Source organism: Ovis aries, chromosome 11 (assembly GCF_016772045.2).
Source record: "Ovis aries strain OAR_USU_Benz2616 breed Rambouillet chromosome 11, ARS-UI_Ramb_v3.0, whole genome shotgun sequence".
In the NCBI taxonomy this organism is placed as follows: domain Eukaryota; kingdom Metazoa; phylum Chordata; class Mammalia; order Artiodactyla; family Bovidae; genus Ovis; species Ovis aries.
In genome coordinates, this window is record NC_056064.1 from 23,754,491 (window position 1) to 23,773,770 (window position 19,280).

The window sequence follows — 19,280 nt, forward strand, 5'->3', positions numbered from 1 at the left end:
TTAAGTTTCTACAATGACACTTACAGAGACATTACTTTGCTAACAAAGGTCCGTATAGTCAAAGCTATGGTTTTTCCAGTAGCCATGTATGGATGTGAAAGTTGGACCGTAAGTAAGGCTGAGTGCCGAAGAGTTGATGATTTTGAACTGTGGTGTTGGAGAAGACTTGAGAGTCCCTTGGACTGCCAGTCAATCCTAAAGGAAATCATCCTTAAATGTTCATTGGAATGACTGATGCTGAAGCCCCAATACTTTGGCCACCTGATGGCGAAGAGACAGCTCACTAGAAAAGTCCCTTATGTTGGGAAAGATTGAAGGCAGGAGAAGGGGACGACAGAGGATAAGATGGTTGGATGGCATCACCTACTCAATGGACATGAGTTTGAGCAAGCTCCGGGAGATGGTGAAGGATAGGGAAGCCGGGAGTGCTGCAGTCCATGGGGTCTTAAAGAGTCAGACACGACTGAGCGACTGCACAACAGTAATGACGCTGGAGATCTCTGCCCAGCCGCCACTGGAGGGCGCGCGCAACCAGCGGAACCAGCAGGCGTCTCTCCGCGGTGGTTGGGAAAGAATAGAGCGCCGACTTTTCGCGGCTTTTCATTAGCTGATTCTGCGGGAGTCCCGCTTTTCTGATCTCCTCATTGGCTGTTGGCCCGGTGTCTTTGGTCAGCCCCTCCTGGGGGTTTAAAAGGGGTGTGGGAGAGACCCAGAAGTCCGGGTTTACAAGGACCAATCAATCAGGGCCTCCCATTGGTTTATCAAACAGGAGGCTCAATCCCTCCTCTGAAGACTTTCCAGTGGATGCTGCCTCACTCTGGCGGCTCTCGCTTTGGGGTGGCCAAGGTTCTCCTTGGCGCTTTAACTGGCTTCCGTGGCGGAGCCGATGCACTCTGAGTGGCTGTCATCCTCTTTAGCGTTGTTTGCCTCAGACCCGCGGCACACAGGGCTGGATGAGCTTCGAGAGACAGCTGTTACTGGGGTGGATTTGGGGCGCTCAGCAGTGCCAACTCTGTAGAAAACGGCTGGAGCAGGGGAAGGGATGTCTTGCCTTGAGCTAGACATCTGGAGTCTGGGGTAGAGTCCTGAATGGGGAAGGGGATCACTGTAGACAGCCCTTACCTTTTCCTACCAGAGCTAGGCAGGAGATATTCCCTTCAGCTGGGATCTCCCAATGGGAGCATCATACCTTTGAGGGCCCCTTAGACATTTGTATTTGTAGACATTGAAAAAAAAATTTAGTAATTTTAACTTTGAAGTTTTAGTATTTTGGCGTCAATAATACATTATATATATATGTATGTATGTATGTATGTATGTATATTATGATTCAGTCATATTATTAGTCCTTGGAAAACTTGCAGGCCCAAAGCGGGATGCCTATAGTGGCTAGTGGAAAAATTATGGTGCTGTCCCACCCTCCTCCAACACACACACAAACACACACATGGTTTTCAGAGAAAAACTGGCTCCCCAGCTCTCTGCAGCCCAGGGCTTGGTGCTGCTGAACAGATGTTTGTAGATAAAAGGCTGAAGGAGCACACTAGAATGGGAACTGGGAGGATCCTTGCTAAACAATAAAATTTGAATATGGAAGATGCTCTACAAGCCAGTCTGGCACTGATACTGTGGCTTCGCTGGTAGCTCAGTTGGTAAAGAATTTGCCTGCAATGCAGGAGACCCCGGTTTGATTCCTGGGTTGGGAAGATCCACTGGATAAAGGATGGGCTACCCACTCCAGTATTCTTGGGCTTCCCTTGTGGCTCAGCTGGTAAAGAATCCGCCTGCAATGCAGGAGACCTGGGTTTGATCCCTGCGTTGGGAAGATCCCCTGGAGAATGGAAAGGCCACCCACTCCAGTATTCTGGCCTGGAGAATTCCAAGGACTGTATAGTCCATGGGGTCGCAGAGTCGGACACTAAACGACTTTCTCTTTCACAGAGTTAGTGGTCTAATCATGTGGGCTTGGGTCAGGAGGTAAGATGCTTATGGTAGTGGGCACTGCCACACTGGCAACCTGGCAAAAACCACTCCAGCAGCATTGGTCACTACCCGTCTGGGTCTCTCTTCTATTGCTCTAAACTTTGAACTACAAAGATAACACAGAGTCTCATTGCTGTGTCTAGGTAATTTTAAGTAGTTTGTTCCTACGTAGACATAGACAAATTGTTGGACCAGAAAAATCTATGGAGGAAAGGATTAACTGTAGGTTACTCTTTGGATATCAAAGCAGATATGGGGGTGTGGAAGGAAGATTGCAGACTTATTTTTCATTTTACTCTTGACAGTGTTTTTTTTTTTAAAGTAACATAAATATGATAAAAAATAAAGCTGCAGAAACGAATAATTGGTGAAAAGTTTCTTTCTTACTCTGATGTCGCTATTTCCCTATCCAGAGGGAACTTCTAAGTTACCTGAATGTCCTTCAAAACAGTTTGTGCAAAGAGGCATTTATGTATACAGAATAAAACCTGAACTTTCTAACTAGCTATAGGTGGCCGTTGAAGACAATGCCTCTGCATTGAAAAAATGGAGCTGTGCTTCCCAGATCCCCCTTCAGTGAGAGGCTTGCTTTCTAGCTGTGGAAAATGCAGCAGTCAGCAGATAGCCTAGCTGTCAGCTCCTCAAGGGTTTTCTTCGGCTGCACATACCCTCCTTGATTGCAGCTGCGTCCTTCCCAGGGTAGTCCACACCTGGTGGTTATAAAGCCTGTCCATTTTGGCTTGCTGTGAGACAACTCTGATGGTCAGTGTTCACTCCAGATCTCCGTGCTGGGTTGGTCAACACTTTGTGGCTTGCTTGTAATTTGACTTCCTCCTCTGCCTGATTGAGCTTCTTCACTTGTTCCTTCACATACGTCTATTCCTAACAAACGCCTTGTACTCCAAACCCCATCTCAGCACCTACTTCTGGAGAACCCAGGCTGTGAACTGTCTTGATGGCATCGTCGGCCACCACTCTCATTATTTCAGATTGATTAAATTCTTTGCATATACCCTGTTGTGTATGTGAACTTTGGCAGTGTATCTGGTAAGGGGCAGTTTCGCCTATGACACCTGCAGAGGGGGTAACACAAATCATTGTCTGTAAATGGCTTGCAAGCCATTCTCCTAAGAGAAGGTCAGAGCTCAGAAATTTCAGTGAATATATGTTAGCATGAGTGACCTCCTTAGGCTATAATTAAATGTATCTGGATGAGGCTTGGACTGTGGTCTTGTCTGACAAGTTGAAAGATTTCTTTGAATTTCTTCTGCTATTGATTAAAAGCAGACTCCTTCTGTTAGTCTTGCTGCTGCTGCTGCTAAGTCGCTTCAGTCGTGTCTGACTCTGTGCGACCCCATAGATGGCAGCCCACCAGGCTCCCCCGTCCCTGGGATTCTCCAGGCAAGAACACTGGAATGGGTTGCCATTTCCTTCTCCAGTGCATGAAAGTGAAAGTGAAGTTGCTCAGTCATGTCTGACTCTTCGCAACTCCATGGACTGCAGCCCACCAGGCTCCTCCGTCCATGGGATTTTCCAGGCAAGAGAACTGGAGTGGGGTGCCATTGCCTTCTTCTCTGTTAGTCTTAGTGTGCCCTTATTTATTGCCAAGGCTAGTGAAGTCTAAGGGTCATTTGGTTACACATACGTGTCTTTTCTTTACTATAAAGCAACAAATTCATTCTGGGCTGGATTTGTGTCTTAATTAACTCCTGTATCTCATACAGGATAATGCCTTGCACATGATGGAGGAAATTCCCAGACTCCACTTCAGTGCCTCAGTTTCCTTCCTGTCAACCTCTGGAAGGCTTTTCCTAAGAGGAGTCTTCCCAGTGCCCCATGCATGTCCTTGTTCCTCAGGCTGTAGACGAAAGGGTTCATCATGGGCGTCACCACAGCATACATCACTGTGGCTACTGAGTCCTTCATGGAGTGGGTTTTAAGGGGCTGCAGATATACCATACCAAGTGTCCCATAGAAGAGGGAGACCACAGCCAAATGGGAGCCACAGGTGGAGAAAGCTTTGTATTTGCTGGAGGCTGATGGTATCTGGAGGATGGCTCTGACAATCCAGACAAAGGACATAACCATGATCCCCAAGAGGGTGAAGAAGATGAAGCAACCTGTGGTAATCTGCACTGTGTGAATCACCTGGGTATTGGAACAGGTGTGCCTCAGCAGGACGTACATCTCACAGAAGATGTACTGGATTCTCCGGGGCCCACAGAAGGTCACCTTGGTCATGAGGAGGGTGAGAAAGAGACCGTACAGGACAGAGAGTGCCCAACACAAGGTGAGGAGCAAAATGCAGAGCCCAGGGCTCATGGCTGTGATGTAGCGGAGAGGGCAGCAGATGGCCACATAGCGGTCATATGCCATCGTGGCCAGGATGAGGTTGTCCAGGGTCACCAAGCAGATCAGGAAGTAGAGCTGGATCAGACACCCTGCGTATGAGATGGCTTTGTTTTGGGACTGAAGGTTCACCAATGTCTTGGGGATCATATTGGTAACAAAGAAGAGGTCGGTGAAGGAGAGGTTGGCCAAGAATAAGTACATGGGAGTGTGCAGGTGGGAATCAAAGCTGATGGCCAAGATGATGAGCATGTTTCCCATTACTGTGACCAGATACATGGACAGGAATATCCAAAACAGGATTTGCTGCTCTTCTGGACTCTCCGAGATCCCCAGGAGTAGGAAGTCAGAGACCCCACTTTGGTTGCCTCCATTCATTTTCCCAGCTGTCTGCAACATCAGCACCAACATATATTTACTAATTGCCTTTGACTGAGTAAGGACATTCAGATAAGCAAAATCAACTATTTTCTTAACAATAAAAATACTTCAGGCTGGATTTCAGAATTTTTTTTCCATAAGCAGCAAAGTAATACCAGAGAAAGAAACATAATGTAGAAAATCTTTATGCAGCCTAATCATTCCAGCAACTTTTAATCTGGCATATTCAATGTTATGGAAATAATGTCTATGTCTTATTTTAAGTCCTGTCATCTTACAATATTCTTGAAGTGTCTAAAGATTTAATATGCTATACTTTGATATTGCATAAATTTGAAAATAACTTTTGAAACAGGTATATGCATTATAGCAAATGGATACCGTACAATTGAACAAAGAGGGGGAAAAGTGAAAATATTGGAAGAGAAAATAAAAATGTATCACTGTTTACTGATAAAATGATCTGGGAAGCCTAAGACAGTCAATCAACCAAAATGCCATTGAAAATAAACAAAGGGATATGAGGTTGTGCAGTAAAAAGTACCCAGATCATGCTAGCCTTGTTAAGATTTTTAAAATTTTATACTGTGTAAAGAGTTTTAAGCAGAATGACCAATATAAATGGATTTAAGCAGCGATGTATGTATATATTAACAACTATCTTTCTTTGTATTTTACCAATAGAGTTTCAAAAATCAGGTGTAGCTGTTGCATTTTTAACCAGATACTTTTCAGTGCCTATCATGAGACACTATGTTAATAGCTTTTCTAATATTTAAAAATACCGTCTTGCAGAACAGATTAGTTGTTTTGTCAGTTGCTTCATTTTGCTATTTTTCCTTTGTTGTGCAGAAGCTTTTAATTTTAATTAGATCCCATTTGTTTTATTTTCCAGCATTCTGGGAGGTGGATCATAGAGGATCCTGCTGTGATTTATGTCTGAGAGTGTTTTGCCTATGTTCTCCTCTAGGAGTTTTATAGTTTCTGATCTTACATTTAGATCTTTAATCCATTTTGAGTTTACGAAAGTGATCTAGTTTCATTCTTTACAAGTGGTTGACCAGTTTTCCAGCACCACTTGTTAAAGAGATTGTCTTTACTCCATTGTATATGTGTGTGGATTTATCTCTGGGCTTTCTATTTTGTTCCATTGATCTATATATCTGTCTTTGTGCCAGTACTAGAGCCTGAAGTCAGGCAAGTTGATTCCTCCATTCTTCTTTCTCAAGATTGCTTTGGCTATTCGAGTTTTGAAATTATTTGTTCTAGTTCTAGGGATTGCATTGAATTTGTAAATTGCTTTGGGTAGTATACTCATTTTCACTATATTGATTCTTCCAATCCATGAACATGGTATAGACACACATGAAAAGATGCTCATTATTAGAGAAATGCAAATCAAAACCACAATGAGGTACCAGTCAGAATGGCTGCGATCCAAAATCTGCAAGCAATAAATGCGACGGAGAACAGTGTGGAGATTCCTTAAAAATTGCAAATAGAACTACCTTATGACCCAGCAATCCCACTTCTGGGCATACATGTACCCCAATGTTCATCGCAGCACTGTTTATAATAGCCAGGACATGGAAACAACCTAGATGTCCATCAGCAGATGAATGGATAAGAAAGCTGTGGTACATATACACAATGGAGTATTACTCAGCCGTTAAAAGAATTCATTTGAATCAGTTCTGATGAGATGGATGAAACTGGAGCCGATTATACAGAGTGAAGTAAACCAATACAGTATACTAACACATATATGGAATTTAGGAAGATGGCAATGACGACCCTGTATGCAAGACAGGGAAAGAGACACAGATGTATACTATCATGTGAATTGAATCGCCAGTCTATGCCCAAAAAATACTGCCAAGGGGCAACTAAGCCCACTCACCACAAGCAGCACATGTACTACAATGAAGACCTGCTGCTGCTGCTGCTAAGTCGCTTCAGTCGTGTCCGACTCTGTGCGACCCCATAGACGGCAGCCCACCAGGCTCCCCCGTTCCTGCGATTCTCCAGGCAAGAACACTGGAGTGGGTTGCCATTTCCTTCTCCAGTGCATGAAAGTGAAAGTGAAGTCGCTCAGTCGTGTCTGACTTAGCGACCCCATGGACTGCAGCCTATGAGGCTCCTCTGACCATGGGATTTTCCAGGCAAGAGTACTGGAGTGTGTTGCCAGAAATATATGTTAACACTCCTGGTTTAAATTACTTATCATGTTTTATTTAGGCTTTTGTAGTCTTATTTATTAATATAAATGAGGTTTATCTATAGTTTCTTTTTTGTACATGTCATCTTTACCATCTTTTTGGTATGATTTGGTGTACATTAGGTTTCAAATTAAACTTGATTTCATTTATTGTCAATTTCTAGTGCTAAAATTTGTTAGAATTTCTTTAACAGGTTAAGATATGAATTTTAAAATATATTACATGGAATTATTTTTCCAAATAAAAATAGCTTCTATACTCTGTTGGAATCTATTGATTAAAAGCAAAAAAAAAAAAAATTCCAGTGTGAATCATTCAAGCAATACAGAAAAATTAAAACTAAAATGAAAACTTAATTTAGCCAAGATGATTAGTCAAGAAAAATGATTAAAAGACATCTAGATTGGAAATGAGGAATTATAGTATCTGTCTTCACAGATGACATGATCTTGCATATAGTAAATCTTAATAAATATTCCTGCTAAAAAACTACAATAATAAATGAAGTCAGAAAGATTGCAGGAGCAAGACCAATATAGAAAATTGATTACATTTTTTATACTTGCAATAAATAATCAGAAAATGAAATTAAGAAAATAGTTTTATTCATAATTGCACCAAACAGAAAATTATCTTTAGGAATAAATTTAACAAAAATTCAAAATTTATACTCTGAAAACTACAAATATTGTTGAAACAAATTAAAGATCTAGATAATCAGAAAAATAAAAACCCTATGTTCATGGATTGGAAGACTTAATATTAAGATGGCATAGTCCTCAACTAGATCTATAGACTAAATACAGCCTCTATCAGAATCCCAGCTGACTTCTTTTTTTTTTTAATTTAACTTTATTTATTTTAATCGGAGGCTAATTACTTTACAATATTGTATTGGTTTTGCTGTACATCAACATGAATCTGCCATGAGTGTACACGTGTTCCCAATCCTGACCAGCTGACTTCTTTGTAGAACTTCATGTAAATTGATTCAAACATCCATGTGAAATTGCATGAGACCCAGAATAGGCAAAACCATTTTGAAAAACAAAAACAGATTTGGAGGATTGCACTTCCCAATTTCAAAACTTACCACAAAGCAATAAAGGTAGACCTATAGATCAATGGGATAGAATTGAGATTCCAGAAATAAACTCATGTGTCTGTGGTCAACTGATTTTCAACAAAGATGTCAAGATCAACGGGGAAAAGATGTTTTCAACAAATAGTTCTGGGCCGTTCTGGGCCACCGGATAGCCATGTGCCAAAGAGGTGAACTCTTACCTTGCACTGTATGCAAAATTTAACTCAAAATCGATGAATGACACAGATATAAGAGCTAACATTATGAAAGGCTCAGAAACAAACATAGGCAAATCTTCAAACCTTAGATTTGGCAAAGAGTTCTTAGATATGACACCAAAACCAGCAGAAGAAAAAATAAATTCAATTTAACCAAAATTAAAAATGTTTGTTCTCCCAATGACAGTATCAAGAAAGTACAAATAATTCCACAGTGGTAGACAATATTTGTAAATTATATATCTGATAAGGTATTTACATGTAGAATATATAAAGAACTCTAATAACCGACTAATGAAAAGAAAATGACCCAATTAAAAGCAGGCAAAGATTCTGAAGGCATTTCTCCAAGAAAGATATACAAATGGCCAATAGGCACACAGCAAGATGCTGAACATCATTAGTCATCAGGGAAATGCAAATGAAGGCCACCACTTCACACCCTCTAGGAACAATTCAGATAATAAAAAGTTCAGAAAATGACAAGCCTTTGCAAGGAGGTAAAGAAATCAGAACACTTCTATACTGCCAATGGGAATGAAAAATGGTGCAGCCATTTTGGAAACAGTCTAGCAAGTCCTCAAAAGGCTAACCACAGAGTTACCAAATGACTCAGCAGTTCCACTCTAGGTATCTCCCAAGAGAAATGAAAACATAGGTCCACATACAAACTTGTACATGAATGTTTGTAGTAGCATTATAAGTTCAAACGATAAGGAAACTGCCTGCAATGTGGGAGACCATGGTTCCATCCCTGGGTCAGGAAGATCCCTGGAGGGCATGGCAACCCACTCCAGTATTCTTGCCTGGAGAATCCCATGGACAGAGGAGCCTGGCGGGGTACAGTCCATGGGGTCGCAAAGAGTCGGATATGACTGAGCAACTAATACACACATAATGCTCCAAAGGTGGAAATAATCTATATGTCTGTTTCCTGGGCATGGATAAACAAAATGTGGCACATCTATGCAATAGAACATTATTCAGCCATAGGAAGGAATGGAGCACTAGAACATGCCGCAACATGGGTGGAGCACTAGTACATGCTGCAACATGGATGAACCTTGAAAGCATGAAAGAAGCCAGTCACCAAAGACCACATATCGCATTATTCCATTCATATGGAAGGCCAGAATAGGGAAATCTGCAGAGACAGGAAGTAAGTTAGTGATTGCTTACACATGAGAGAAAGGGGATGGGTAAGACGCAGACAGCTGAAGAATACAGGGTTTCTTTTGGAGGTGATGGAAACATTCTAATTTTTTTTCTTCTCAATTATTTTATTAAAAATTTTTTATTAGAGTAATTATATGATTTACAGCATTGTGTTAATTTCAAGTGCACAGCAAAGTGAATCAGTTATATATATATATCCACTCTCTTTTAGATTCTTTTTTCACTTTTCCTCAGCCTCCTATTGTCTTCATAAAAGGGAGTCATGGGATTGAAGTTGTAGTCAGTGCCTTTTTGCTCTGAGCTTGGGGCAGTTCCTGACATATTTTAGGGTGTCTTTCTTCCTGTCCCACTGACTGCTTTGTCCCCAGTCCTTGCTGTTCCTCACTTACTGATTTTTCAGGACCGCATTAAAGAGAATCACCACCCATTTTCTTCCTGGCAAAAACTTTGCACTAAATCTGCTGGGTCTTTTGACACCTTACAGCTTGTCCCTCAATCCAAGCCCATTGCTCCACCTCAGGCAATGACTCTTAAGTTCTTGATTTATGATGTCACCTGTTCTCCAGAGTGGTTTTCAATTTTTAAATTACTTTTAAAATTTGTTTATTTTGAAGTGGGATATTTGCAAAGGAGGGAAGTGAATATCATTTCTATTTTTCTCTATTACGTTGTTTCGTTAGAAAAAAAAGCTTTGATATGGGAACTGTCTTCACAAGAATAGCATTAAGGAGAAAAATATAATGAAAAATTATGTCATATTTTATTTCATAAAAGTAAAAAACCTCCTTCACCAAAACACCATAATATAACAACAAAATGCTGTTGTCAGAAAGGAAAAATTCTTGCCATGAATGTGATATGCAGAGGCTTTAAATGCTAAAAAGGGAAAGATCTAGTTAAGTCAGTAATAAAATTACCACACCCCTCCCCCACTGGAACAGACAGGAACATGCAGTTCATAAAAGAAAAAATTTCAAGTCATTAAACACATCAACAAACATTACTTATAAAAAGATGGGATGAACAGGCAGTTTTATATCTGATGAAAGGAAATAATTAAGAACAATGTTCTAGAAGGAAACTTGGCATTCCATGTCATAGGCTCTTAAATAGGGTATCCCTTTGAGCAGTCCTAGTAGTGGTAAAGAACCCACTTGCCAATGCAGGAGATACCAGAGATGTGGGTTCTATCCCTGGGTTGGGAAGAGCCCCTGGAGTAGGAAATGACAACCCGCTCCAGTATTCTTGCCTGGAAAATTCCATGGACAGAGGAGCCTGGCGGGCTGCAATCCATGGAGCTGCAGAGTCAGACATGGCTATGCATGCACTGACACACAGTTTTACGGATTTATCTTGAAATATAATCAGATGGAAACATAGATATGTATGTGTAAGGTGTTTATTAGGACTTCGCTCTGAGAATGAAATCGTTTTCAGCAAGCCTTCAGTGATTCTGATTGTACAGTTTGGGAAACACTGACCTGAGTCTGTTTAAGAGTCAGCAGGTTCTCAACACTTGTGTGGTCAAATGGTCATACAGACACAAACTTCAGTGCAGTGTGGCTGGATGGAGAATGGAGAATACAGGGAGAGTGTGAAAAAGGGCTCTACCCATGACGCCGTTCTCTCTTGCTCCCCAACTGTATGATCTTGAAGTGGGCATGCAACCTCCCTGAGCCTTCTCATTGAGCCAGTGAAGACTTCTTTGCCATTTTGAGAACTATATTCATCAGGGCATGTGATGACACTTTGAAACCTCTATGTGTGCGTGTGTGTTAGTCACTCAGTCATGTCCAACTCCTTGCGATCCCATGAACTGTAGCCATTCCCTTCTCCAAGGGATCCTCCCAGTTGTTCAGACCCAGGGATTGAATCTGGGCTTTCTGCATTGCAGGCAGATTCTTTACCATCTGAGCCACCAGGAAAACCCTTGCAACCTGTGCATGCGTGCTAAGTCACTTCAGTTGTGTCCAACTCTTTGTGACCCTGTGAACTGTAGTCTGCCCGGGCCTTCTGTCCGTGGGATTCTCCAGGCAAGAATACCGGATTGGGTTGCCATGCCCTCCTCCAGGGGATCTTCCCAACCCAGGGATGGAACCCCCATCTCTTACATCTCCTGCATTAGGTTACACATTGGAGGGATGATCATTTTTCTTTGACAGGTACACACCACTTTATTTTTTAATTTATGAGTCTTCATTGCTGTATGTGGACTTTCTCTAGTTGGGCTACTTGCTAGTTGCTGTGTGTGGACTCTGGGCTTCAGCAGTTGTGGTGCACAGCCTCGGTAGTTACAGCTTGAGGATTCTAGAGCACAGGCTCAGTAGTTGCAGTCTACCGGCCTAGCTGCCTCTTGGCATGTAGAATCTTCCCGGACCAGGGATCGAACCCATGTCCCCTGTGTTGGCAGGCGGATCCTTAACCACTGGACCACCAGGGAGGCCCTGGAGGGATGATTACATCGCCTTTAAATATGAAGTGGTTAGATTATATGAACACTTTCAAGTACGTGAGTACGTTTGTGTGAGAGAGAACGTGGAGAAGAGAGATACAATAAGAAAGGGAGAAAAGAGAGCGTAAGCCAGAAATGACCAGGTCTTACCCATGGCTCTCTGCTGGTTTCAGAGTTCCCTGGTGCTGCCACCTACACTTTCATCTTATGTAGGATGCAGTTTCAGTCAGGACGGATATAAAGGACCTAAGACATTGCTTTCTGAATAGGACTTGATGACTCTTCCTTTTGCCTAAAGGTGGGAAGCAGAGGAGTTGTTGTCTGGATAATCAGCCCATGCAAATGAGGAGAAAACAGGTAAGCAGTTCATGCCTTGATGAGGATGGGGAACCCAAGAACTGATGGTTGGATCCTTAGTTTATAAGTGAAGAGGCTGAACTGAGACCACATCAGACTGATTTATCAGCTTTGGTGAGGCCTTGGGGAGGTAGTCCCAAGATAGCTTGTTGAGATGAACCTGGATAATTGCTTCAATGTTAATATCTATAAGCAGAGATCTTGGGAAGTGAATCTTATTTACAAAGAGTAAACCAATTCCACCTTGGGCAGAAATCTTAAAAGTTTTCTAGGATTGGATTAAGCCAGGAATAAAGAAGTCTTCACATAGAGTGCAGCCTGGCTTTGAATCATCAGAGGTTCAGAAAGTCTCAAGGACTATATTTGGATTAAGATGATCCCAGATTGCTAGTGACTCCCAAGTACTGCGTTAAATAAATTTTAAAAAGTTGTATTTGGAGGAAAATGGCATCACCTTAGACCTCAAATATTTCTCTTCATCATGTTTTCAATCATAACATCAAGCACAAAACCAAAGATAAGCAGACACACAAAGAAATAAGATTTCTAAAGCAAGCACTAACAGCTGAAAGGCATACGGAGGCTCCTCTGTCCATGGAATTCTCCAGACAGGAATACTGGAGTGGGTAGCCATTCCCTTTTCCAAGGAATCTTCCTGACTCAAGGACTGAATCTGGGTCTGCAGCATTGCAGGTGGATTCTTTACCATCTGAGTCACCAGGGAAGCCCACAGAGACTCTAGATAATATAGTAGTCAGACACAGAATGAGAAGCAATGATGTTTATGATGTTTTAGCATATAGAACCAAGAATGGAAAATTAGGCAGGACTTTTTACAGACTGGACCAACATGAATAACCAGCAGTCAGATCACACACACATTACCAGCCCTGCAGGAATCCTGTCGTGTCCTCTGTTGGTCGCTGTTCCTACAGGGGCAATCACTTCCTTGATTCCTAAAAGGATGAGTTAGTTTTACCCATTTTTGCACCTATTTAAATGAGTGCACCATTTTTACTTTCTTGTCTACAAGAAAGTTCATCCACTTTGCGGTATGTGGTGGCAGACTTTTCATTTTCATTGCTGTATAGAGTTCTATTGTGTGAATAAAGCCATTAAAAAATCTGTTCTACCATTGATGGGGATTTGTGGTTTCCAATTTTGGCTGTTGTGAATACTGAAGGTGCATATTCCTCTTGGGCATCCCTATGGAGGAGTGGGATTTGTGGATGATACTGTAGGTGTTTGTTTAGAAGATAGAGCTAAACAGGTTTCCATCACACTTGTAATGATTACCCTCCTAGTAGCAATGGATTCCTCCTGTTCCACATTAAAATTTTTTATTTATTAATTAATTTTTAAATTGGAATACAATTGCTTTACAATGTTGTATTAGTTTCTGCTGGAGAGCAGAGTGACTCAGCTATATGTATACGTATCTGGGTAGCTGCTAAGTTGTGTCCGACTCTTTGCAACCCCATGGACTGTATAACCTGCCAGGCTTCCCTGTCTATGGGATTCTCCAGGCAAGAATACTGGAGTGGGTTGCCATTTCCTCCTCCAGTGTATACGGATAGCCCTTCTTTTTTGGATTTTGTTCCCCTTTAGGAACTTTCAGTCTCGCTGTCCTCACCCCAATCTCTGGAAAAGGGTGAGGGGCTGGAGGTTGAATCAATAACCACTGGCTGGTGATTTAATGAGTCATGCCTATGTAATAAAGTCTGTATAAATACTGCAAAGGACAGGGTTCAGCCAGCTTCTGGGTTGGCGACACATGGAGGTTTAGGTAGAGTGCTGCACCCAGAGATGGTATAGAAGCTCCATGCCCCTTCCCACATACCTTGCCCTGTGAGCCTCTTCCACCTGACTGTTTCTGAGTTGTGAATTTTTATAATAAATTGGTAGTCTGGTAAGTGAAATGTTTTCTCTGAGTTCTGTAAGCATCTCTAGCAAATTAATTGAGCCCAAAGAAGGGGTCTTAGGAACCTCCTGTCTATAGCTGGTCAGAAGCACAGGTGACAACCTGGACTTGAGATTGTCATCTGAAGTGGTGGGATGGGAGTGGGGAGGTGAGCCCTTAACTTGTGGAATCTGATGACATCTCTGGGTAGATACTGTTTTAATTGAGGAACTGTAGGACCCCTATCTGGTGTCAGAGAATTGCTTAGTGGTATGGACAGAACACACACACATTAGAATTGGCATCCGAATCATAGAACCTAAACAGAGATTGGATCTCACAATGACCTCCTCCCTTTCTGCTCCCTCCACCAACACTCCTGTTTGTGAGCATGTGTCGAAATGTTTGAGAGTTTTGTTTTGAGGTAATGAAGAAGAGATGAAAGGTGACGAGCCGCAGAAATAAGGGGCAGGATGGGCTTCCTGAGGACAAAGTCTGATTTCTCTCAGAAGAAAAAAAAAATGCAGGAAAAAGGCAAGTGATGTAGTATGGCTTTGGAGTCCAAGGGATAAAAATCAGCCCAGAGCAAAACACAGAAATCTCTTTCTATTTCTGCCTGAATACCAGGGGCTGTGTCCAGAGGGACTGTGGGTCAGAACTGAAGCAGTGGGAGCTGTGTCTGACAGAGAGAGCATCAGGAAGGGGGCGGCCCCACTCAGGGTACCTACAGTGTATTGTCAGATGTATTCTATAAATGGCTTGAAGGCAGCAGGCTCCTTAAAGAAGTTCAGAGTTCAGAAGAACATGAGTGAATGCATGTTAGTGAACATGTGAGATCCACTAAGCCATAACTGGGTGTATCTGGATAAGGCTGGGAATGCAATCCTAGGTTAGCGCAAGCTGAAGGATTTGATCCTGCAAACTTCTACTATTGTTGTGTGTGTGTGTGTGTGTTAGTCACTCAGTTATGTCTGACTCTTTGCAACCTCATGGCCTGTAGCCCACCAGACTCCTCTGTCCCTGGAAGTTTTCAGGCAAGAATACTGGCGTAGGTTACCATTTTCAACGTCAGGGGAATCTTCCCAGGGATCGAACCTGCATTTTTTGTTAGTGGTACTTTATTTATTGTCAAAGCTGGTCAGGTTTGGTGGACATTGGGTTGTACTTTGTCTATTTTTTCATCATAGACATATGAGATTATATTGAGCTAAATTGTATTGAGCTAAATCCACATAGGATAATGCCTTGGACATGGTGAAGGAAATTCCTAATCTCCACTGTAATGCCCTTGAGGATAATGCAAATTTATCCTCAAGTCAACCTCTGAAAGATTTTCCTAAGAAGAATCTTCCCAGAGCTCCGTGTATGTCCTTGTTCCTCAGGCTGTAGATGAAAGGGTTCATCATGGGGGTCACCACAGCATACATCACTGTGGCTACTGAGTCCTTCATGGAGTAGGTGTCGAGAGGCTTCAGATATACCATACAAAGGGTCCCATAGAAGAGGGAAACCACAGCCAAATGGGAGGCACAGGTGGAGAAGGCTTTGTACTTGCTAGAGGCTGAGGGTATTTGGAGGATGGCTCTGACAATCCAGACATAGGACATGACCATGAACCCAAAGGGGGTGAGGAAGATAAAGGATCCTGTGGCAATCAGCACTGTGTGATTGATCTGGGTGTTGGAACATGCTAGTCTCAATAAGACATACATCTCACAAAAGATATAGTGAACCTTCCGGGACCCACAGAAGGTCACGTTGGTCATGAGGAGGGTGTGAATGAGGCCGTAGAGGACAGAGAGTGCCCAGCACAGGACAAGGAGTGAAATACAGAGCCTGGGGCTCATGGCCGTGGTGTAGTGGAGTGGGCGGCAGATGGCCACATAGCGGTCGTATGCCATCGTGGCCAGGATGAGGTTGTCCAGAGCCACCAAGGAGACCAGGAAGTAGAGCTGGGTCAGACACCCTGCATATGAGATGGCTTTGTTCTGGGACTGAAGGTTCACCAGCATCTTGGGGATTGTGTTGGTGACGAAGAAGAGGTCAGTGAAGGAGAGATTGGCCAGGAAGAAGTACATGGGAGTGTGCAGGCGGGAGTCAGAGCCAATGGCCAGGATGATGAGCACATTTCCCACCACTGTGACCAGGTACATGGACAGAAACATCCAAAACAGGACCCTCTGGTGCTCAGGACTCTCCGACAGCCCAAGGAGCAGGAACTCAGAGACTGTACTATGGTTGCTTCCATCCATTTCCCCAACTTACTGCAACACAACACAGATGTTTACTATATGCCCTCAATTGAATAAAAGCATTAAAATAAGCAAAATCAGCTGTTTTCCTAACATGAACAGTATCTTAAGCTAAATTTTACACATATTTTTGGGTATCAGAGACAATGTAACAAACACAAAAACAAGACATGGAAAATCTTCATGCAATTTAGTCATTCTGGCAAGTTCTAGCCTGGCATACTCAATATAATAGGAATAATGCCTACGTCTTATTTTAAACCACATCTTGTTACAACTCTCTTGATGTCCTTAAAGATCAGTATCTTATGATATTCTGTAGATTTAATGATATTTAAAACAAGTGTCTTCAGTAAAAAAAGAAAACTGATGTTACACAATTGGAAAAAGGTAAAAATATTAGAAAGGAAATGTAAAAATTACCATTATTTGCTGATAAGATGATATATTCAGGAAATCTAAAATGATCAACTGAAATGCTATTAGAAATAAAAAGAGATTTTGAAACACTTGAAATTAAGTCTGGGCTCTGACACTTTCTAACTCAGAAACGTCAGGCAAGTTACCTGGCTTTTTAAGATCCCATTTCTTCATGTGAAAAATGGGTTAAGGTGAGAATAAAATGAATAAAGTTCTTAACATAGATAGCTGGCCTGCAGTGAATGCTCAAGAAATATTCCTTACTATTGTTGTACAATAACAATACTCATGAATAAAAAAGATTAAAATATAATGTGAAATAATCCCATCCGCATCAACAACTGAAAAAACCTGTGTGTTAAAATGTTAGCAAGAATCAGGGCTTCCTTAGTGACTCCGTGGTAAAGAATCCGCCTACCAATGCAGGAGACACGGGTTTGATCCCTGACCCAGGACCCGGGAAGATCTCACACGCCACTGAGCAGCTCAGCCTGTGCACCGCAACTAGAGCCAGCACTCGAGTCTGAGAACCGCAACTACTGAAGCCCACACAGCTGGATCCGGTGCTCCGCAGCAAGAGAAGCCCCCGCAATGAGAAGTCTGTACGCTGCAGCTAGACAGTAGCCCCCACTCACCTCAACTCGAGGAAAGCCTGTGTAGCAACGAAGACCCTTCACTGCCCCCCCCCCCCCAAATGTTAGCAAGGATCAGTCAAGTTCTTTAAATCCTCCAGAGAAGCATATGATAAAAATTCAATAAATGGGTAAGCATATTAAGAGTCCAAAGATGCATATTCTACTGAATTAATGTCAATTTTAACTTACTTGAAGTCAAAATTCTAACAGGTTTTTTGAGAAAGAAAATTCTCATCTAACTTTAATCTAAAAATAAGTGTGAGAATAAGGAAAATGCTGGAAAAGAGAATAACAAGGAGATTCTTCCTCTGCCAAATATGAAAGATTTTGAAATAGTGTGATACTGGTGGAATAAACAGGTTGATAGAATTGGACAGAAACTCAAATGCAGGCCAAATAACATGGAGGGTTTAGTTGATTATTATGGGAGCACTTTTACCAGGAGATATGTTTTGTATTAGTTAGTAAATGGCATTGAGACAACTGTGTATTTAGGGGAAATGTGAGAGCAATGGACTTCCCAGGTGGCGCAGTGGTAAAGAATCTGCCTGTCAGTGCAGCAGATGCAAGTAATGTGGGTTTGATCCCTGGATTGGGAAGGTACCCTGGAGAAGGAAATGGCAACCACTCCAGTATTCTGGGAAATGGACAGTGGAGCCTGGTGGGCTACATTACAGTTCATGGGATTGCAAAAGGGTCGATCACAACTGAGTGAGCATACACACATGGGATCAATGTTTTGCTTCTTACCGAATCCTTTCAGGCATACAAATAGGATGAAAATAGCATAATGTGTATTTTTTCCTTTTGAAAACTTAATATGTAAGACATAAAAATTTTTAAAATTCAAAAAATAAGAGTATGTAAATAAGATACATTGAATTATACTTTATGCTGATAGATAACAACTGTTTATATTTGATTATTTTTATTATTTGAGATGTGAAGGGTGAAAAAATGTCAGTCTATGAAATGTTGAGAGCATTGCAGAAAGAGAGTTCTATGTGCAAAGGACCCAAGCTGTACTTTTGTTGTATTTAAGGAATTAAATATAGTTTGGGCTGGCTGGAGAGCAGAGTGGTGAGATATGGGGCTGTACAGGTGAGCAGGGAGTCAGGTCATTCAGAGCCTTATTACAAGTTTAAAAATTTATTCTAAGTGCAGTGAGGATCATTAAAATGTTTAAGCACAGGAGGATGTATATATTTGGTGACTATTTTGGCTTGTGGGATCTTAGTTCCCTGACAGGATTGAACCTGTACCCAATGCCCCCTGCATTGGGAGTGGGGACTCTTAACTCATGGCCCACCAGGAAAGTCCCTCACAACTATTCTTTTATTTGTGTTTTGGTAACATTATTTTAATAATTATCTATGTATTTTCATTTCTGATCAAATGATTTTTCAGTGCCTGTTACATTAATAGCTCTCATACTGTTGAAACACTTCCAATCCTGGTATAAAATACTGAAATTGATTTCCAGTTGTTTAATTTAGACTGTTGTAGCCACATTCATAAATGAGGTTTATCTGTTATTCTATTATTTTTTTATATGCCATCCTTATCTGATTTGGGTTTTTTTTTTTATATGATTTGTTAGCATTATCCTCCACCTTGAACTTATATTCACTTATTGTCTATTTCTGTTATTTGGAATTTGTTGAAATTTCTTCAATAATTTCAGATGTAAATTTTAAAAGAAGTCCCATGGAATTCATTTTCCCAAAATAGTTTCTAATACATTGCAGTCTATTGATTATAAACAAAAAATTCCAGTGTGAATGAGTCAAGCAATACAGAAAAATTTAAATCAAAAGAAAGTAAACATCATCCCAAATTCTGCCATGCAACTAC

General features: G+C 41.5%; 2 protein-coding genes across 2 annotated transcripts; both read right to left on the bottom strand.

Annotated features, from left to right (window-relative positions):
• Positions 1-3,750: 3,750 nt before the first annotated feature.
• Positions 3,751-4,755, bottom strand: LOC114117013 (olfactory receptor 1D2-like). The gene has a single exon (XM_027975523.2). It carries the CDS (start codon positions 4,741-4,743, stop codon positions 3,751-3,753), a length of 993 nt encoding a protein of 330 aa, XP_027831324.2. The 5' UTR covers positions 4,744-4,755.
• Positions 4,756-15,435: 10,680 nt separating this feature from the next.
• Positions 15,436-16,414, bottom strand: LOC105611253 (olfactory receptor 1D2). The gene has a single exon (XM_027974866.3). It carries the CDS (start codon positions 16,369-16,371, stop codon positions 15,436-15,438), a length of 936 nt encoding a protein of 311 aa, XP_027830667.2. The 5' UTR covers positions 16,372-16,414.
• Between the last annotated feature and the right edge of the window lie 2,866 nt (positions 16,415-19,280).

Bases quoted from the DNA above. Each gene is read 5' to 3' on its own strand.
- LOC114117013 (XM_027975523.2), bottom strand. From the start codon at position 4,743: ATGTTGGTGCTGATGTTGCAGACAGCTGGGAAAATGAATGGAGGCAAC.
- LOC105611253 (XM_027974866.3), bottom strand. From the start codon at position 16,371: ATGGATGGAAGCAACCATAGTACAGTCTCTGAGTTCCTGCTCCTTGGG.